This window comes from Lycorma delicatula, chromosome 4 (genome assembly GCF_047948215.1).
Source record: "Lycorma delicatula isolate Av1 chromosome 4, ASM4794821v1, whole genome shotgun sequence".
NCBI classification, from domain to species: domain Eukaryota; kingdom Metazoa; phylum Arthropoda; class Insecta; order Hemiptera; family Fulgoridae; genus Lycorma; species Lycorma delicatula.
The window spans coordinates 20,993,188-21,016,456 of record NC_134458.1 but is presented as its reverse complement, the minus strand read 5'-3'; the positions used below and the strand labels follow the sequence as shown (position 1 = coordinate 21,016,456).

At 36.7% G+C, this 23,269-nt stretch overlaps 1 protein-coding gene across 3 annotated transcripts in view; it reads left to right on the top strand.

Annotated features, from left to right (window-relative positions):
• The window catches only part of LOC142323178 (putative G-protein coupled receptor Mth-like 10), a 134,930-nt gene extending 113,809 nt beyond the window's left edge, over window positions 1-21,121 (top strand). For all 3 annotated transcript variants that reach the window (XM_075362481.1, XM_075362480.1, XM_075362483.1), the window contains exons 5-6: window positions 15,626-15,803; window positions 20,319-21,121. In XM_075362481.1, coding sequence (XP_075218596.1) covers window positions 15,626-15,803; window positions 20,319-20,661 — 521 coding nt within the window. In that variant the 3' untranslated portion in view covers window positions 20,662-21,121. The remainder of the gene's footprint in view (window positions 1-15,625; window positions 15,804-20,318) is intronic.
• Window positions 21,122-23,269: the final 2,148 nt, after the last annotated feature.

The following is a 23,269-nucleotide window of genomic DNA, read 5'->3' as shown; positions in this document are numbered from 1 at the left end:
CCACCCTACCCGAAAGCTGGCGCCCATTGCTGCCCTCAACCGACATCTCCGTTGCCCGCCTCTCGGTCCTCCTCTATCAGTTTCTGCTATAGCACCCTTTTCAACCACCAGGCACATGCAGTCCATCCTTCACTGGAAGAGAGCATCACCCACATGACTTCCCCCGGCGAGTTCAAATCGTCATGTGGTATCTCCTGTCTGCATCTGGGGCACAGAAAGAAAGTGTGCTCCACCGTATCCACTTCATCACAATACTGACACAGTTCTGTGTGCCTTTTTCCGATCATGCAGTGGTAGACGCCGAACAACCCATGACTCGACAACCACTGAGCCGTTCAGAAGTCCACCTCTCCATGCAGTATTGACCCAGGCAGCCACCTCAGGGATCAAGGTGTAGGTCCAATGCCCTTCGCCCTCTGCCACCTCTCCTGCCAGTTAGCCAGCAAGCGGCCCCTCGCCTCCTCTCTACCATCTGTGGCTCTATCTCTTCTTTCTTTGGCTAGCAGGTCCAACCAGCCACCACCAGTGAGGCACCCAATGATACCGTCCGGTAGAGCCGCGCAACTCTTATCGCCAGCCTCCTATATATGCCATCAATCTCCAGGCATTTCTCACCACTCCAAAGGCCTTCCACCATACCGGTGCCGAATACAAAATCCATTTCGCTCTCGGGCCTCGGGTAGATGCCAGCATTCTGTGCTTAATTGTCTTAGAACCTCCGGCATTGGCCATAAGCCTCAGCAATACCGAGTATATTTTTTCCGCCTTCATGGCCATTTGTTACTCGTGAAGTGAAAAACCTCTTGACCTATGGAACCACACTCCCAAGTATTTTGCCGCTTCCTTTGGAGTGATCATTTCTCCATCGACTGCAAAAGTTTTCTAGTAATGTGGGATGCTTCACCCTCCTCCACGCCGAATTGCTTACTCAATAGCTTACACTCAGCTATACAATAGCTTACCTATATAAACTACTAATAGTCTCTATAATAGTCAACTCTATAATAGTCATGTCTGTTGTCAAGGACCAACTGATTCTCATTATCACTAAAATTATAATTAATTAAAATTAGTGTACTTCTAAAAATGTTAAATATAATCAGTATAGATAACAGTTAACAATACTTAAACTACATGATAAGAACTAAAATTCTTATAGCCCACACATATTACAAACACACACACTAACACGCAGAAACCAATGACAAGCAATTTTAAACCGTATTGCCAGCCAACAATAAAACTATAAAAAAAACAAAAACACTATAATGTACAATTAGATTAATTTAAGGGGGATTTAGAATTCTCCATCAGGAATAGAACTAATTGTTCCATCTAGGCCATATAGAATAGAAGCTCCTTCTGGAAGATACTACAAAACACCTTACAGGACTTAATCACTCATTTATAAAGAATATTCTTCTTTATCTTTCCCATTGTGACTTTAATTACTGGGTCCACCTAGCCATTTCTTCTGTCCTTTTATTTCTTCTCCCCTTTTGAAAAGTTTACCTCCTCTCACTAAAAATTCCAGCTATGTACTCCTCCTATTCCACTCTTTCCCACTCTCTTCCACATACTCCCTCTGATCTTGCCATCATTCTCAGCCTTCTATTTTCATTCATTCTCATCACATGACCAAACCATCCCAAAGCTTATTTTCAACTTTCTGTACCAATGGCTCTTGCTTCAGCCGATTTCTTATGGTAGTGTTCCTGATATTCTCACATTCTGTTTTCTGCACTACCAGTCTTAGACATACAATTTCTGCTGCTGTCAGCCTCTCTTATGTTTTTCCAGCAGTGTCAGACTTTTTCTAGCACACATTAAAACTGGGGAAAATATCATGTTGTAAATTATAATCATGACTGTAAATTTACGAGCTGGATGTTACCAATTAAGTTTTTTCCACAGACTTGTTTAGATCTATTAATCAATACTTCCTTTAAAATATTCCAAGCTGTCTCAAGTGGATCTCCTACTGCTTCCACCTCATTTTCCCTATGTTCAAGCTGCTCCACCACCAATCTTTCGAATTCTACTCTTTTCTCCTTCTTCTCTAATTCAGCCACCTTAATCTTTTCAAAACTTTTTTGTGGACTTAGTGTTCTAAATCTCATGTTCATTATCAATAGTTTATATTGTGTGCTAAGCTCTGGACTTCTGAACACTCTAACATCAGTAACAGCATACCCAGCAGTTCTTGAGTATGTTAAACAATCTGTTGAAGTTTGGACATTTTTTGCTGGTGATTTAAATGTGACTTTGTGTGTAGAAGGTATTACAATTGTAGAAAGTAGTTATCAATGCAAAATTCTAACATTCTACACCTGCTGTCATTAATTGTCTCATTTGCACCATGCCTTCCAAAGCAACCATGTCCTCTTTCCATGCTATTGCCTATTTTAGTATTCCATCTCCCATTATGACAATATGCCTCACATAATCTCTAGCTTTATCGATTTTTTTTTTACAAAAACATAAAAATTGTTTTTTTCAGACTTGACCGCACCCATTGTTGGGCCATATATTTGCATCAATGACACTTTCTCTTCCAACTGTACATCTGCTCTAAATATTCTAGAACTAATGGCCTAACACTACTCAGCTTCTTGTATATAGTTGAAATTTACATAAATTTAATAAATTTTTTAAAATAATAATAATTATAATCTTTTTTAAATTAAACCATCCCCTTCTTTTGCCTTACATCCTTTCTCAATCCCCAAATAAATCATAAGATGACCTTTTGCCAAAATCATCTTCTCTAGTCCTTTCTTCTTTGTCTCACTAACCCACAACACACTAATTCTGAAGCTCTCCACCTCATCCATAATATCACAATCCTTCCCAGTGAAAGAGGTAATATTCAATATTCCAAAAGCCAATATTTCTTTATTCATTCCAGTGCAATTCTGTTTATCCTGTCTGGCTACTTCCCATAGTTTTCTCTGAATAATTTAAATCTGTATAACAGAGGTTATTAATTCTTTGGTGGACTATCCAGATGAGGGGGCTGTGCTCAAGGTGTCCTGGCTAGCCTTAGAACTAATATGTGTTAAGACTATTAGAATATGAGGATGCAGGTCTGGAACTAAGTCCCAGATACTCCAAAATTTATCTTCTAGGTAAACCAGTTTCCCACTAGGGATAGTTACCCGACCTTTCCTGGGTTGCTTGGCTTAACAGAGGCATTATGTTTAGGTTAAGTGTTAGGTGTTGTTGAAAAAAGTGTGGCTAAGAGAATCCTCTTGTATACATTCTTATTTTATATGATGCAAACGGTAGGTATCATTACGCTTCATCACTTACATCGCTTCATCACTTCATTCATTTGCCAGAGCCAAAGCCCTTTCTAGGCCCTCCCAGGGCCTATAACTAAGATTAATTTCATGAAAATAATGAATGTATGATTTAATGTTGTTTAAACGACATATCAAATATTTTAAAGAGAAAAATAATATATTTTCAAATAAATTGCAGTATGAGTGCTCACAAATATTTATCACTAAGTAAACTATTAAGGTATATTGTGTTACCTCAGTTTTATATTAGTAACTTGTATTGCTATTATTATTTTTTTAAGTTTTAGAGGCATCGACTACTATGGTCTTAGCCCCTTTCCTCAACAAAAATAAAGAAAAACTATATATTTTCCTTCCTATTAAAAATCACAAGTGACTTAGTCAAGAGACTAGTCTTGTCAAATAGATCATCCTGTAAAAGACTTGTCAAAGGACATAAAAACCTTGAAAGAAAGCACAAGGTGACAAGGGTATAAAAGACCCTTGCCAATTAAAAAAAGAACATAAAGCATTTCAAACAAAATGTTGCATCTATCAAAGCAACTACAAAGTCATATAGCCATTAAACATTCATCCTTTCATTAAATTCTTCATAATCTCATAAAACTTTTTAAATTCTTATTTCTATCACCGAGAGGTGCCCTTAGGCCATCCTTTCATTTTTCTCTTTTCCATCTTCCTGAAGGCATCATGAAGCCTAAGATATCTGAAGCCTCAGAGAGGGAATCTTCTGATCCTCCACAGTAAATTACAGAAGATGTCTTGCTGTTGGCATCTGATATTGACTCCGATGATGCCATCAGCAGTGCGTCTGAGTCAAGACTTGATGCACTCCCTGCTAATGCATTGGGGTGGCTGAAGTGCTCTCATTTAGACGCCCTCTCATTTAGTGACATCCAAGTTGATGGAACCTTCAGAGGCTTCATAGCTGGTGTTTTAAAATCCTTTTCTTACAGTATCTTCACTTCAGGCTTTACAGTTCCTTGATAGGAGATTTTCTGAATTTCAATTTTTACCACTAGTATATCTTACTCAGATTTCTTCATTGGTTTGGTTTAACTTTCCTTCTCCTTTTGAGTGGTCAAAGGCTCATCCCTAAATTGTTTAAAAACCTTTGATTTGAGATATTTGGTTTCTTTTGCATTGGTTTTAGACTAATTTCTTGTAATAGTCATCTCTTCAATTTTGCATTAATTATATATTCAACCATACTTCCCAAGACGGTGCCATGAGAAACTATGTTGTCTGATTTAAAGGGGCTGCAGGAGCTGTAGCAACCTGTGCATAGGATGCAATCTTTGGCGTTCTACTGAACACGATTTTCCTTCCTTTACAACAGCTGATCTTCTGCACTGCTTTAACCTCACAAACAGCCACTCTTTGCCTATAGATAAGGCAATCACGAGACCTCGCCGAATGATGCCAACAACACACACCCACACATACACACACACACACACACACACACACACACACACAGGTAGAGCCTCGCCCGGGTTTCCACACACGACTAGTCCTTTAGGAGTCCAACGCTCCATGTTGAGAGACTCCAATGTCCATGAGTCCCATCTTCGTTGCACCCAGTAGCCATAACGACTGTGAATCGCCGATTGTTTCCACAAACAGTCCAACACTAGCGCTTTTTGTCTTCTCCACAGGCCCTTCCACAACCTCCACGGCCGCTCCCAGCAACCACGAAAAAAACCAATCTGAGAAATCTCCCTTCCTTCTCCAAATCACCATATACTTCGAGGTTGATCCGATGCTCTTCGGCTTGCAGATTATATATGATACAATTGTTTTTAGAATACAGTAATTTGTTTTATTAGAATTTAAATTCTTTATGACCAGATTTTCTAAGGAGTGTTGTGGGGAGGGTGACCAACTTTCTCTATGTTTTGGAGTCTATTGAATTCTAATTGATGGAGTCATCTATGTTTGTTAATTTTTTTTGTTTTGTTACAATACAGTAGTGTATAATTGTTGATTCATCAATGGGAAATGTTTAGTGTGCTCCCAACAAAAAAATGAACACATCAAATGAAATGTTCACTCTTTTTTTTTAATAATTTCATTTGCTACAACGTACAATGCTGGTGCATCATATTGAACAGGTTTATGCACTACTTAAAAGGTTAGTAATCAAGATTAGTAATCTTAGAAAATAGTGTGTTTTCCTTGACAGGAAATGAAGCACACAAATAGAACAGAGAAAAGGAACAGAGCACAAATGATGCTCTGTTTAAGGATGTGCACCTTGTTGTGAAAAATCTATTATAAGGGGAAGCCCGCAGGGTTCCGTTTTCGGTCATCTGCTGTGGTACCTGGTATTCGACGGATTTCTGGGATTGACATTTCAAGAAGGGGTCACGGCCCAGGCTTTCGCCAATGACTGTCACCTTTTAGCTCATGGTAATTCACACCTAGAAGATCACACCTAGAAGACCAACCGGGCGCAGGCGGCTTTGTCAACCAAAGAGGGCTGGATGGACATTCAAAATTTAAAGACTTCTGTGCCAAAGACAAAGTTTATGCTTCTTAAGGGTACAGACAAATTATTGTACAGTCGTAACCCCCATATTAAATATAAAGGCTGTGTAATCAGTTATAGTTCATAAGTACCTAGGTGTTTTGTTTGATGAAAAGTGTCTGTTTAACAACCAAATTAGGCAAGTAGAGGCGGACGCCGTCTCAGTGATGTACAAACTTAGGAGAATTGCTTGGATAGACTATGGGTTGTAGGGCCATCAAATGTACATGGTGTACTGAGGTGTCTTCGAAAGCGTGGCCTCATACATGGCGCCAGTTTGGGCGCATAGGTTGGATGTGAATAGAACACTTGTTCAAAATTTAAGGAGTGCCCAGCCCAGAGCCTTAATTGTATGCACTGGTGTTTTTAAAACAACCTCCTACGAGGCTACCACCTTATTGGGAAAGGCTCTCTCAATCGATTTAATGGTGAAAGTACGGACAGCCATGTGAAGATTGCGAAGAGTCCGGCGGTCCGAGGTATTTAGGATGCGGTTTCCAGCCGGGCCAGTACCGGAGGAGAACGGTGATCACAATGCACCAGATTTAAATTTTGTTCAGTTGCCCATCTCCTGCCTGCGGAAGAGGTTGCAAAGCCTCGCGATGGAAGCATGGCAGCTGGAATGGAACACTATGACTAAGGGAAGATCCTTGTATAAGTTTATACAAGATGTGGGATGATGGTACGCCTCGAGCTCGTTTTTAAGGACAAGAGGTACCTGATTGCTCACCAACCATGTTAATTTAAACTAATATCTGTTTCGGTTCCGCCTGGCAGCTAATGAGCTATGCGTCTGCGGAGAGGTCTAGTCAAATGAACACTTGATATTTAACTCCCCTGCTCGAGACCGGGCCACCCTGGAATTTAGATATCAAGGGGAAAATTGGCCACAAACGGCCAGTCAATATGGCGAGAGCCGGATTGTCGGACCGTGTGGGAGTTCCTTGATGTGGTTGCTTTGTTCAACCGACATCAGTAGTTTACCTAAGATAAAAGACTCCTACCGTATTGCTGTGAGAAGCTAACCTAGAGATATAGATGGCTGACCACCAGTCAATTAAAGCTTCAAGTCTTTTAATATGGTGGACAGGTATTTGTTGGCATTCAGCGACATAGGCGTGGCAGCGAATTGCTGTCTAGACGAAATAAATTTTAATTTATGGATGTCATATATATTTTTAGTAGTTGACGGGTTGCGCCTACCCATTTTAGCAAATATAAGTCAAGTGAGCTGTTGGGACACGTAAGCAGGTGGTGTATGGCATTGCGCTTAGTCCGCTCATGCTGTTAGGTAAGCTTTAGGAGCTTTAGAATACTGGTCGCTAAACTGTTCGAGGATCAGTAGCCGTTTGTGACATAGACATTCAGTCTTATTCTTTAGAGCGACCGAATGGGGTGGTAGCGGGAGAAATGCCAAGCAAACCAATACATTGATAAGAAATGATAGATCAAATATAAAATGAATTATGTTACGTAATTTAATGAAGTATTGTGTTGTGATACGACAGAAAAGGTTTTAAATAGAAATTGAAACAGAAAAAAATTGAAATAAAGTAACACATAGGAATGACATAATTACGAGTATATGAAAAAATTTATCTTATATGAAAAGTATTGTAAGAGATAAAGAGGATTAATCTTCACTGAGGAAAATAGTGTTTAATTAATTAAAAATATTGATATCTCAGATTAAATCTTACAACACTTTTTTTTTTAGAGGATTTCCAAAGAATTTCTATAAATTACTACTGTACCTGGTCGTGTTTTTGAGTCAACATGATTTTGCAATGTTTATATATGTGTAAGATATTTTGTCCGCTCTACCGGACGCTATTCTTAACTGATTTTGACAAACCTTGGTGTGGTTATATAAACCTATTGGAAATAGAGCCCTATTGATTTTCAAGCGGGGAGGGGGGTTTTACAGAAACCGGAAGTAGAACCAAAAAAATGGGGTTCTGTAAACGTATTAGCTTTTTTTCATTCTACTGGGTGCAATATTTAACAGATTTTGATGAAACTTAGTAGGATGTGCAAACCTAGTAGAAATAGAACCCTGTTGATTTTCAAGCAAATCGTTTCAAAGAAACTGAGTTAGAGGCAAAAACGGGGTTTTTGGGCACGTTTTCAAGGGTTTCGTGTTGTAAATTCGAGGATATGTTAGAAAGCCAAAATTTTAGATTTTTGCAAGCACAACCAGGTGCAAGGTAATTTCACTATTGTGGTTTAGTTACACAATAATCCAAAATGTGATCTGGTATGAACGAAGGGGCTGGTGTCCAAAAAATCAATTTTGTAGTTTTAATCGTTTTGGGTATTGGTTTGTCTAGCTTTTCTCCCACCACCATCACCCCATTTGGTCGTTCAGATGCATAAGACCGAATGTCCGTGCTACAAACCGCTACTGTGCCTCAAAACGGTTTAGCGACCAATCCTAATTAGCTCCTAGAGCTTACCTAACTGCGTGAGCGGAATAAGCGTGGTGCCCTACACCACTTGCTTGCGTTTCCCATCCCTCACTTATCATATATTACTAAAATGAGTAGGCAAACCTCGTCTACATACTAAAGTATATGACTTGTCAACAAATTAAAATGTTTTCCGTCAATGCAGCAATTTGATGCCACGCCTAGATCGCTGTATGCCAGCAAGTACCTGCCCACCATATTATAGCGCTTGGAGCTATATTTGACCGATGGACAGCCATTTCTCGAGGGTAGCTTTCTACAACAAGCGGTAGGGGTCTTATATCCCATAAACTACTGATGACGGTTGAACAAAGCAACGGCATCAAGGAACTCCCACACGGTCCGACAATGCGGCTCACGCTACATTGACTCGCCGCTTATGAGTGGCCAATTTTCCCCTTGACCTCTAAGTTCCAGGGTGGCCTGAGATCTGGTCCCCCAAAGAGCTTGGCAGTCGAACATCATATGTTCGTTCGACTGGACCTCCCAGTAGACGCATAGCTCATCAGCTGCCAGGCAGAACCGAAACAAATATTGGTTTAAATTCGCGTGGTTGAAGATCACTTGGGCTCCCGTTGCTCTCAAAAACAAACTAGAGGCGTACCATGCCCCCCCCCCCCGGATAGCGTATAAACTTGTGCAGGGATCTTTCCTTAGTCGTGGTGTTCCATTCCAGCTGCATATTTCTATCGCTAGACTCTGCAGTTTCTTTCGCAGGCGGAAGATGGGTAACTGAACGAAATTTAGATCTGGTGCATTGTGATCACCGTTCCATTCCGGTACTGGCCCGAGGGAACTCTAGCCATCGAATTGGATGAGTATGTGATATTTGGTATATAAATTAGTCCAAATGTGTCTACCGGGGAATATCAGAACAGGATGATTCAGCTACAACGCCTGATAATGCAGTCCCCCAAGAGAGTCATCATTTTGGGGGACTTTAATTGTAAGACTATGGCCGCCGGTGCAGAATCTACCAATCCGAGAGGTGAAGCCCTGGAGGATTTTCTAGCGGCCACTGGCACTACATGCCTAAACAGCGGAACGCCAACCTTTAGAGCTAGAGGACATGAGTCCATCCTAGAGCTAGTGATAATAGATGGGAGAATGCCCCTAAATTTAGCATTGTGATCACCGTTCCATTCCGGTACTGGCCCGAGGGAACTCTAGCCATCGAATTGGATGAGTATGTGATATTTGGTATATAAATTAGTCCAAATGTGTCTACCGGGGAATATCAGAACAGGATGATTCAGCTACAACGCCTGATAATGCAGTCCCCCAAGAGAGTCATCATTTTGGGGGACTTTAATTGTAAGACTATGGCCGCCGGTGCAGAATCTACCAATCCGAGAGGTGAAGCCCTGGAGGATTTTCTAGCGGCCACTGGCACTACATGCCTAAACAGCGGAACGCCAACCTTTAGAGCTAGAGGACATGAGTCCATCCTAGAGCTAGTGATAATAGATGGGAGAATGCCCCTAAATTTAGCCACGGTAACTGTATTGGAGGAGGAGACCGGTAGTGACGATTTGGCAGTATCCTTGGAAGTTATGTACCCACTGGCAGCTCCTACTTTGCGGAATCCCATCCGCAGGCTGACTGAGAGACAGGTGCAGATAGTTGTAGAGAAATCTGCACAAAGAATTATTGAAGTCAGGAGGCTAAATCCCGATATACTACAGAGCATCATGGGGGAGGAGATCTCTAATATGCCGGTCAGAAATGTTAAACAATACTCGGTGTACTGGTGGAATCAAGGGATTGCTGACCAACGCACATTTTTGCAGTGGTGCAAACGGAGGGCTCAGAGGCTGAGAGCGCGTGTAGGTCTGACGACTGAAAGTGAAATAGCGATTGAAGATTATAGGACGGCTCGCAGGAGACTGAATTTCCTTATCAAGCAGGCTAAACGAGATAAATGGAGGGATTTGTGCGGTGAGTTGGATGCGGACCGTTGGGGGCGCCCCTTCCAGATTATTACAAAACGCCTTGGAAGGCGTCTGCCAGCTCTAAATAAGGATAAAGTGGCACAACAAATGACTATACTTTTCCCGCGGGGGGAAACTGAGAGACAAGGTACAGTCCTGTGTGAACGTGGCAGGTTCACACAGGACGAGGTGACTGCTGCAGTCGATAAACTGAAGAATAAGAAAAGCCCGGGCCCAGATGGGGTTCCGGCTGCAGTCATTAAAGGTCTAATTAGGATCATCCCATGGGAGATGACGGACGTCGCCAGTTATGGTTTACAACACCGCACATTCCCAGACTGTTGGAAGGCTGCGAGAACGGTCTTCCTACCTAAATCAGCCACTAGTCTAGGCACCAACGACTACCGTCCAATAAGCTTAATAAACAACATGGGCAAAGTCGTGGAAAGGCTTGTAGCAATCAGGCTACAAGAAGAATTAGAAAGAAACAACAGCCTGCACGGTGAGCAATACGGCTTCCGTAAGGGTCGCTCGACGGTAGACGCAATATATAGGGTGGTGCGATGGGCAACGGAGGTCCGACAGAGCACTTGGCGGACGAGAAGGATACCGCTAATGATACAGCTTGATATAAAGAACGCGTTTGGGTCCGTTCCGTGGTCGGCTATAGTGGCAGCGTTGAGAAGAATGAATATAAGTGACTATTTGATTAATCAAATAAATTGTTATCTCAGTGACAGATGGACAGAGGTCAAAACGGTTGAGGGGACGGAGAGGTACCAGATTTTTGGTGGTGTCCCGCAGGGATCCGTATTAGGACCCCTGCTTTGGAACGTCTTTTATGATTTCGTGTTTCGGCTTAATTACCCAGACGGCGTTACAATCGTAGCATATGCCGACGACGTTGCTGTACTGGTTGAAGGTCGGGAGCTAGAATTTGTGGAGGCAAAGGCTAACCTCTCCCTTAGACGAGATTGATAGACGAGTGGCTAGCGAGAAATAGTATGTAGGTGTCTCCTACCGAAAGTAGGTGTTTCCTCTTCACGGGTAGACGGAGACTTCGCGGTGTGAATATTGCGATCCGTGAAGAGGATATTACTGAGGTTACTAGCACAAAATATCTGGGGGGTTGTGCAAGATAAGAATCTAAAGTTTGGCAGGCATATTGAAATGGTATGCAAGAAGGCTTCGTCGATAGTAAAAGCGATCAGGGGGGTGTTTGCTGGACACACAGTACCTAGAACGTCAAGAAGGAGGCGCATCACGTCTGCGATGGTGTCGTCTGTACTATACGCGGCATTAATATGGGCTGATGCTGTAAATATACAAAGAAACAGACAAAATCTGACAAGCATGCATCAAGCGGCGCTATTAGGTGTAGTGGCAGGTTACCGTACAATGTCGTACAACGCGTTATGTGTTTTGGCATCAGTTCCGCCAATTTACCTACAAGTCAAAGGTAGGAGGCTAAGGGCGGCTGGTCATAATAAAATTGAAGCAGAAGAGGTGGTCAGGAATGAGTGGAAGACGGTCTGGACCGAGTCATCAGTAGCAGAGTGGACCAGGCGACTAATACATGAATAAGATAACTGGCTGGACCGGCGTCACGGTGATATGGATTACCACATTACCCAATTAATGTCTGGCCATGGCTGTTTCAGCACCTACCTGAATACAATTGGTAAGAAGGAGTCGCCTGTTTGTGAATATTGTCAGGGCGTAGATGACGCCGAACATACGCTGTTCGAGTCCCATAGATGGGCGCAACACCGCCAACGATTAGTAGATGAACGGATTGTGACGGGAAATCTTGTGGAGTGGATGTTGGCCTCTGAAAATAACTGGAATTGGTTCGCAAACGTCGCGAGAACAGTTCTCCGTACGAAGGTGGAGGAATATCGACGCCGGGGTTACTAGAGTGCTAAGTGTAGGGAAGGATGGACAGCCCCGTCTCGGAGGACCCGTATGCTTAGGTGTACAGGTACCTGTGAGGGGACGGGGACTCCATGGGAAAGCCTTCGCGAGGGGTTGAGTTAAGACCTAGACCCGGCCGAGGGTGTTAGTTTTCTGGGGGTGCTTGCGCCCTTGGTGCTGGCACCTTTGGTTTGAGGCAAGGCATAATGACCGAGACCCGTATCCTGGCGGTGGGGGGGGGGGGAATGGCATAGCCGGGCCCTGTTTCCCCCGCCGGGGATTAGAGGCAGGCACAAAAGATCCAGAACCGGGGGGGTTGACCAGTCGTGCCGGTGGATGGGGAGACCTCCTTAGAGTCGGAAGGACACGTCCCTGGGCCGAGTATACTTAATTGGATGTCCGGCCCAGGGATGTAGGGATTAAAAAAAAAAAAAAAAAAAAAAAAAAAAAAAAACAGGAGATAGTCATCGTCGAAAGTCTGGGCCGTGTCCCCCTCTGAGAATGTCAATCCCAGAAATTCGTCGAATAGCAGGTTCCACAGCAGGGGACTGAAAAAAGAACCCTGCGGGCTTCCCCTGATAACGGATTTTTCCACAGCTAGGGGCGCATCCTTAAACAGAGTCATACGGTTAGACAAACAGTCACATACGGCCTGCAGAGCTACGGGAGAATTGCGGCGTTCCAACTCATAGAGGACAGAACTCCAACACAAGGAAGTAAATGATGCCTCTATGTCAGTAAAGATTGCCAAAAAATATTTACAGTCGGAGCTTTCCACCTCGGCAAGAGCATTTAAGATGTAATCCTCGGTGCATCGTTTTGGGTAAATTTTAAGCTTTTCTTTTTTATGAGCTCAACTTCTAAAATCACACAAATTATCGGTAACAGTATCAAAGTGGGTTTGGCAAATAGCATTATTAAGCAATTGATGCAGTCATAACTGAACATTTATGAAAAGGAGAAAGAATGAAAACACAAATGTACAGTATCCGCCACGTAACGGCGAGCTTGGATTATCAGCCCGCCCGTCACTGCTCTACTATTGTTCTCTGAAATATTGGCAATATTGGCATTAGTCATCTCTTAATACCATTAACTTGATGCAACTGTTTTTTACAAAGCTATGTATTTTTGGATGTTTACAGTATTAAGAAAGTAACATCATGTATCAAATAGAAAACAATTATTTTTATTTTCTGTTTGTTTCTCTTTTGCTTTTCCATCAAAGTTCAGTTTTGTGGTTCTGCCTCTCGGTACGGTTCTTTTGGCGTGTGTCATGTATTTTGTTACATAGTCACTTAATATATAATATGATACTTTGTAAAAAGTTCTTATTATGGTTTACGGTTCTAACTTTTTAAAGTAGTTTGTCTACATACGAATAGTTATGGCTGAATTTACGTCTGTTGTGAAAGGAAAAAACTTGGAAGACAGGCGCGCGAAATTGTAAACAACGTGTATGATTTTATGAAGAAAGTATCTTTAGCTGTAGGAAAATTAAAAAAATGATAAGCATTTAATTGCTTGTCATTACAGAAGTGTGAAGAGAGAACTGCAGCTGCTTGTGGCATTTCCAGGACTCAGGTTCAAAGCTTAAGAAAATAAAAAATAGCATATACAAAAGAAAGAATTGTGGCCCTCGATTGTTCATCACTTCTAAAAAATGAAACGTTCTAAACTAGGTACCGGATAAGATGATTTTGATAAAGGTGTGGTTAGGCGAACTGTGAATGAATTTCACTCAAAGAGAGGGGACCTGCCAACAATTAACAAACTCAGTAAAAAATTGAAAATATTAACGGCACTAAAACTAGTTTAAGAAGAATTTTGAAAGAATTAGGTTTACGTGGCGCAAAACAGAAAACGAAAGGAAATTTTTAGTTGAAAAGCATGTTATTAGGCAGAAAACGAATTATATTTGCAGGGGATCAGTGATTTCAGAAAATGTAACCGGAGATCGTATACTTAGATGAATCTATGTTTTATCATCTCGTTCGACGGGAAAATCACGGCTGACGACAGCGGTGCAGAACTTCATTTACCAATAAATAAAGGTGAACGCTTAATTTTAATTCCCGCTGGAGGTGAAACGGGCTTTATTCCAAACGCATGTTAACTTGAATAGCCAAATCAAAAAGTGGCGATTACCATGATATTATGGATACTAAAAATTATTTGAAACGGGCTGAAGAAAAATAAGTACCGAACCTAATCTTCCTCCTGAGTCTGTAGTGGTTATTGATAATGCTCCGTATCACAATACCCTTTCTGAAAAACCTCCAGTGAAACAAGAAACTTTCCATTTTCGTCTCAAACGCTTAAACCACAATCATATAAACTAATTAAGTCGAACAAAAGTAACAGAAAACGATACCGATTTGACGATTCGTTGGAAAGAAATGGGTAGGCATCAAGTTCGGCGGCTTCCAACTTATCATCCCGATTGAAATCCAATCGAGATGATATGGTCAGAGGTAAAAAGACATGTTGCATGCCACAACCCAATGTTTAAGATGTCGGAAGTACAGAAACTTTGTGAAGATAAAATGAATTCCATGAACGACGAATATTGGAAATCTTACTGTGAAAAGTTTAAAAAATCGAAGGTGAATATCGGAGCCAAGAATAGTTAATAAATTCTCTGACAGAATCTTTCATTGTCTCTTTATTTAGTGACAGTAGTAATAGTGACGATTACACTGAAGACAGTGATGACAGCGAGTAGAGCGTTCAAGCTGAGGAGTTAAACGGATAACTCATTTTCCAGTTAGTAATTAAAGTTACATTAATAACCATCTATCGCGATATTTACCGTTTTATTAGGAATGGATAATATTTTGTCATCCGTTATTACATTTTACAATGGACAGTACAGAATTAGCCGACTGTATTTCATTTGAAAGTTGTTGAATTCATTTGTTAAAAATAGGACAACTATTTTGTAAGGAGATTACTAAGAGCGAGGAACGTGTTTTTAAGTCGAGGAGTAATCGTCGCCACTCCAAGCTCGCAGTTACTTGGAGGCGACTGTACGAGTATAGTGTATTTATTGGAACAATACACAGTATTGTAAATGAACACATCACACTAACATAATATAAAATACAAAAAATACCGAAAGCTAGCTAAAACAGGAAAAGCAATATTATTTTCAAAAATCATTTCAGCAGAGCAACATCCTTTCTTTCTTTATTAAAACTGGAAATCCGTCCTTCTGACGCACTTACTGCGACATTTTATTATTTTTTTAAAACCGTGCTTAAACATTCAATTATGTATTTTTTTTTATAATTGATATCTAAATAACCGTTTCTTTATTGTGTAATTTTTGAAAACCTTATTAAATGATTTATATTTCATTCTTGACAAGTATGAAGTGAATCTTATGTAATCATCTATATTAAATATTTTTTTATTGAGAGTTTAACCTTATTAGTACATACATTTAAATAATCCCTTATTAATATTATTTTACAGGCCTAAAACCATCTTTGTTATTTTTTCACGGACCAATGACAGCTACACTTCTTGGAAATGTTGCTTTATTCTTGAATACTAGCTTTCATATATATATGACACAACGTGATGTCGCTGGCGTAACTAAGAATGTTATTCATGTTCATAAAGGAAAAAGAAATCCAAAAAATAGATACAGGTAATTATATTATAAAGGCCATGTTTTTCAAATTGTAAGTTTGAAAAAGTTATAAAAAACTTAGTTTTTCATTTCTTTGATATGATATACTGTATTAATAAGAGAAAGTTTAAACAAATTGAATATAGTAATTTTAGTTACGGTGAAAGTTTTAAAATTTTACTTGTCTCTGAGCTAACTTTCACTGTACGTTAAGCTTCTTTTCAGATTCTCATCGAGCGTTGGGGTACATTTGAATAAAACACCAGCATCTGAAAAGGATTTTTAAATATCTTTGCTGTCAATAATGTATTTGAAAATTGTGTGCAATTTGCAAATTTATATATCCGTAATTTTTTTTTTTGTCTTTTCGTAAATTATTTATCGTATCAAGTTTTCGAGTGCGTCAAGTTTGCATCATTTTTGTTTATAGGTAAGATTTTCATTCTGTCGTGGTCGTTGTTTGTCCACGTGTAGCATGTTTCAACAAGGTAGTTTGCAAAAGTCGATTCACTGGTGGAGTGAAGTTCTTCTATACGTTATTTGAATGCAAAGCTGCATTCTATTTTTCTTGTGTAAAATCTGTCATGATCTGAACGATAAAGTTTGTAAATAAAACCTTATTTTTTACTGTTCGGTTGTTAATCTGCAGGTAAAGTTTTTGTAATTTTCACCATCCGCAGATAATTCTTTTTTTTTTAATTTTCACATTTAAATAAATCCTACTATATTAAATTATTTAAATTTTTTTTCAATTATAAGATGTACTCAAACTATAGGCAGATTGTAGTTTTAGAGATTAGTTCAGTCTTAAAATATCTAATTTCATTGTACTTCAACGCTTTAGTCCAGTAGTTGTTTTCTATGCACTGATAAAATAGACAGTCAGTGGGATTTTTGAACAGGGTACAGGTTCAAAAGTCTAAAAAACCTCTGAGTAAGCTTTCATTGGCGTGTTCGCTAAAGTTGTTGTTATCGGTCTTCTCTTAGCTACCGACCTAGCCACGCGTTTAATTTCCACATATCCATAATTATAGATGAATGAAGAAAAATTCGTTGTTAAATATGCATATAGCACAACTTTTCAAAACTGCTTTTATGTTTTACAAAGTAAGGTTTGCTTTACAGCTCAGCATTTAAAGGCGTAAATAGTGTACATCTTCTTTATTCATTAAACCAGTGCGACTTCTGTATATTCAGTCGGTCCTTTTACCTTGATCCCTTAGTTATTGTGTAAGCTGCCATACTTTGTCTCATTCTCTCTTTAAGAAATAAAAACAAAACTACAGCCTTACTACAGCTGTTTATTGTACATCCTCTCCACTCTAGAGTAAGTAAATTAAACGCGCCCCAAACATGCTGCGTACTAGAAGAAAGCAACAAATTAATTAAGACATAATTTAGTTGTCTGTAATCTGATATTCACCCAAAAAATTAAACAAAAAAAAATACGTTTATGAATTTGATAATAATGTTCAAAATATTTAGAAATATGACTGACTTCTTTCCCAAATAACTAATACTGAATCTCTGAAAAACAATTTTTATAAAATTCATGAGAATGGAATATTTTATAATTTTTTTCCTGTAAAAATACTTTTTTAAATTTCCTGTTATTAAAAATAGGACATTACTTTGATTATTTTCATGCATCTGGAATTCTATCTTTGTTATATATGTGAAAGTTACTGAATTTTAAAATAAAAAATAAAAGAATACTGAGAAATCATAGTGTTGTTTTACACACACATCTCTCAAATTAAATAAAAAGAGAAAATTAATAAAAATTTAATAGCATCAGAAAACCTGTTCCGTTTAAAAAATAATTTCTTTTTAGAGGGAATATTATTTTAAATAGCAAACTACCACTGCCCTTTCTGATAGACATTTTTTCTCTAAAGTTCTAATTATCTAGTTATATGGTCACGTATGACTGCATCCAAAGCTATTAATCTTTGATGACAAACTTTACCGAATTGAGTATATGCTTAATTTTGTAATCATCTAAACTAACTTGTGTGACTGTTTTCTCCTCTAGTACCAGATGTTATTACTGAAGATTTTTTTTTTATTTAGTTAGTAAGTTATATATTTAGAATGTGGTCAAAAACTGTATTATGTTTGAATTTGACTGTTCATTTGGATTTGTAAACTTCATAATGTTCAGTTTTGTTAAGATCCTTTTCTGAGCATATGTAAATATCTAAGACATTGTTAATCTTGGAGAATTTGTAATTGCTTTTATGAGTCGGTTGTTTGATATTACATTGACTCCATGATATTAAGTACTTCTATCCTGTTCCCTGTTCATTGTAACCTTGAAGTTGTGCCCAGTGTGTCCTGTCAGAGCAATTTATTATGTTTATTCCAAGCGTTCGGTTTTTTTCTGAAGGCTACAATATATTCAGTTTTTTATATCTGCGAATTACTTTTTTCAAGTCTTTGATTATGTATATTACTGGAATATATTTTTTGTTTTGATTGTATTAATTTTCATATTTATTTGTAACAAAATTTTTCAAATTTTATGTAGATAAAGTCAATGAGAGTGTTATTACATTCATTATGAATGGTAAGTATTTTATAATGTTGAGTACTATTTTTATGATCTTCAATTGACACAGGTGTGTTCAGCAGTCTGTTGATCATGCTTCTAAAAGCTGAAAGTTTATGCAAGTTTTGGTGGTTTAAGGAGTTAAAAAAGCATGTTGCTCATCTTTAATGTTTTGTATATTCTGAGAGTATGTTTTTGTTTCTTACATTTTTAATGCGCAAGTCCTTTATATCTTGATGAATAGTTTTTCAAGAAACACCTCGTACAAGAAAATCACAAATTTATCTCCTTTATTATTGATCTTGAAATTGTACATTTACACAAAAAAGGACCATATTTTATGCATTTGAAGGTTATGAAATATAAAAACACAAAAAAAACAATAATGATATTCTAAATGATAGGACTCTATGCATCTAACACACTTTTCAAGCACATCCTAATTATGTATCTTCCAAATGTGAAAAACCGACATCAGCTGACACAAAAGGGAAAAGCATTACCAGTCACTGAAAATGGCGCAAAAATAGCTAAAAATGTTTGTGACATCAGTTTAAGCAGTTTTGTATGAAAATAAAAATCGGTTTGGTAAGTCATTTAAAAATTGTTTTGTATAGAATTCTTGCGACTAAATATCTACATGTTTGCAGCCTATGTTGTTATTTATTTTTAAAGGAAGTACAAAATCTCCTTTTCCTTCAATCTGTGATATGACCATTGCGTAGTGATGTTGCCCTATTTTATCTTTATGAATTACAATTTTCATATAAACTGAAATTCTATTGTTCTGAAGTCAAATGCTCAATTCTCTATTTATTTTGAAAAGCAAGTTTATTTTATATAAAAGAAGGGAGCAGTTAAACGATAGAAATTATCTGTAATTCATTTTCAACATATTATTTTTTAATTACTGCAATGATCCTAGAATGCATTTTAATTTTTTTACTAAGACATTGGATAATGTTTTATTTTTTCCTGTAATTTAAAATGTGTTTCAAAATGATTTTTCTTCACTTTTACTTTACCTTAACTATACTTTATGATTGATTGCACATGTCTTAATTTGATCAAACTGTGATTTACCTACCCATCAATTGTTTATAAATAGCTGATTATCTGATAAACATGGTCTACCACCCCACATGGACAATCACAGCTGTTGTATTAAACCTCTCATAATAAATCAGTGTCTGATAGCATAGAAAATAGTAATTACAGTTTTGTTACAAGTTCAACAATTCTATAAATAATAGAAAATAATAATAATACAGAGGTCAGGTGAACCACAGGTATCAAATGAGGTGGTAGATTGTTTGATAGCCAGACAATTAATGAAGCTACCTGACTATGTTTAACGTTCCTAATCAAATAAAATAAACACCCATATTTATTTCTTTGTGGGAAAATCATAAGGTTAGTTACAAGTTTTTTCTGGCCTCAACTAGAATCAAATCAGTAAACTTTTGATTAGAAAGTCAGTCAGGGGCGCACTTGTAAATTTTTCATTATGGAAATCTTTGATTTTGTATGACAGCAGACTGCAAGAATACGGTCCGCAGCCACAGTTGGCTGGTTACATGATAATGTTATGAAAAATGTACATTCATTTTGATGTTTACATTGAAAAAAAGCAATACTTACCTTTTTCATGTCAAATGTTTACTTTTTTCATAATTAGATTTTTAGTGACTTATTTTGTTACTGTTTGCTTACATATCTTTAGGCACAGCAGTCCTTCATCAAACATCACTTAAGGGAGTGACAATATCTTCCGTTAACAAATATGATAACAATGAATATTTAATGTTAAAACAAAACATGGGCGAGACTCTACGTTAAAACAAATTTTATGTGAAAGGACAATTTTTTATTTCTCCCAAAAAACAAAACCAGAATGGTATTCCGGCATCATATCAAACTCATATATATAAAAAAATAACATCATTTGAATTAAAAGTAAAACAAAACTGTTTCTTTTTCAGGTTTACTATATACATGAAGCTGTGTTTTTTAATGGGTATAACGTGGATATTTGAAGTGCTATCAGTTTTGTATTACGACTCACTTATCATTTTATGGAACATTACTGATATTCTTAATCTTCTGCGAGCATTATTTATATTTGCATTATTTTGTTGCAAGGATAAGGTCATTAGAATTATAAAAGCAAGAATATTTAAAAGTAAAAATGATCGCCATAATTCATCACAAAGAAGTGTTGGTAATTTTTCAAAGAAGGCATCATTATCATCTATAAGAACAAGTTCTTTTCAGTTGTCTCGTCTGAGTATATCTCAAGTTGTTGATAAAAATTGTGTATATTGAAAACAGAACAAAATTAAAAAAGACCTTTAAATTTACTTGTTAATAATAAATATAACAAATCTCTTTTTAGAAACATAGAATTTATATGTCTCAATGTAAAACACTTTTATTTCTTAACTTAATGAGAATGCACTATATGAAATTCATAAATGATAGTAAAGTAATGTCATGCAGCTATTGTGTGCTTTGGATAAAGATTTTCAGGGTTGTTTGTGAAAAAAAATGTTAAAGAAAATTTGGAGGTGCTTTTAGTGTTATTTTATTTAAAGATGTTTTATAAAAGCAAAATGTGTTAGAATTGTTAAATTTTAATAGCAGCTTATGAGATTGTGTTAATTAGTTTTTGATAAAACCAAAGATGAATAAATACTTTACGTATTGTTACTTTCCTTTTTAATTGTTATAAAGGTATTTAGATAAATTTATAATTTATATAAGTCTCTTGAATAAAAATTTTTAATGTGTACCACTTTGTTGCTGTTAAGTTAAAACCTATAAAACCTATTTACATAAGGTAGTGCTTCCCAAATTTCTCTCAAAACAAATGTAATTGTTAAATTTCAGAAAACTCTGATTTATTATTTTAATAAACACTTCATCAATGAACTTAAAGCACTTATTTAATTACTTCATCAGTGAATTTAATATCATGTATCATCGTGTGAATTTAATGAATACCTATTAAAAATTCTTTGATAAAGTACAAGTTAGTTTTGACTTGTGAGACTTGATAATCTTGTGAGTTGATTTTATTTAATTATTTCTATATTTCTAAAAATGAAAAACATCACTTGTCCACAGACTAAAAATTCTTATTATTGATGTCTTAGGGATCCAGACTACCTAAAGTTGGGAAATACTACTTTAAGGTTAAATGTGGTCTTCGACTTAAAAAAAAATTCCTCTGAAGTGTTATATTGTCCTTCCAGTTCTTGGCATTCAAACATGGGATTTATGCATTGAAACTAACTTACGGAAAATTTTTTCTAACAGATTTATATATAAAACATTATACTTCTTGAGGTCCAGAAATTTATTGTTATGGTGACATTATGCTAGATTAGTAATTATTTCAAAATTTAGAATCTTCTGTAATTTTCTAATACTGCATTGAATAATATTACAACCTTTGTAGTTTTACTCTACATTTCATTAAATCCATGAATAGTGCAGTTTAGTCAACATATCATAACATTCCATATCAGTAGAGATTTCAATTATAGTTGTTTTACATTTTCAGTTATTTTTAAAAGTTTTTTATTTATCATAAGTTATCTTTTGTTGCAAGCAGAAAAAACAGGCATAAACTAAAAATAATTGAAGAAAATTTTTGTTTTAACTTTCTTTAACCGACATCAGTTGCTCTGATCACAATCATAATTAAACCTCAAGAGCATATAAAGAAATTGTACCTGACTGTGATAATACATGTTAATTGGTAAAATAAACATTGCTCTGTCCAGCAGCATTTATCTTTACTGCAAATCCTTCAATTTTTGGCACTACTTCCTAAAGCAATCCTGGTGTTACAAAACCATCACATTATATGAATTTACTGTTGTAAAGAAAAATTGATCTTATGGGGTTATCAACCAGGCATTCTTTTAATCTGAAATGATTGAGCTGAACTTTATATTGAAAGATAAAAAAAAATAAATTATATTACAGAAAAAGAAAACATGCTCTAAACACTGATGATTTTAAACACATATTTTAAAAGACATTCAAGGGTTCAGAAAAGATTGGGCAATCATTAAATTTGTAGACTAATAACCAGTGCTGGAAAAATATTATCAACAGTTTTTTTTTTTTTCAATTAAAACTAGTAAAACACCTGAGTATTAAGAAAATAAAAAACTATATTTTTTAAATTTGTGTAAAAATTTAATAGATAAATAAATGTAGAAATGGAATTGTTTAATAGAAAAACAGTTTATATAAAAGTATATAAAATTATGGAATATGTTTTCTTGTTTTAACTTGGGAGTAAACAAACCATATTTTAAACATTTAATCTTCCTCATTAAAATACATGTCAAACCCGAGTCTGAAACTATTATAAAAAATATTTGAAATTTTTGAAGAGGAATTTAGAAATGCACTTTTCATAATTAAAAATTGAGGATAACTACCATCTTTGATAACTATAACTTTAATTCATCATCACAATTTACACAATATCTATCCATATATATAATAATTTATTTACTGTTTAACTTGCTGAAAGTAATTTGCCTTAGATGTCCACAGAAATTATTAGTGGATTATATTCTGATAGTTTAGTTAACATGTTTAGTTAAATAACACGTTTTCATTGTTACTTGTATTAATCTTAGCTACCAGTAAAAGTCACAAAAATTGTATTCAAGAAATTTTAAGACTGCATTAACATATTTCCAGTGTTTTAATAATGATTTATAAAACAATATATTTTTGTTTATAGAATCACAGAGGAGAAAATAGGTTAATAAACCACTTATTATAATACTTTTTTTGGGTGGAGGTCATCAGTCAGTGGACTGGTTTCATCCTATTATCCATTTATTTCTGTTCAATGCTAATTCTTTTAACTCTACATCTTACATTATTGGAAGCTAAAAGATAATCT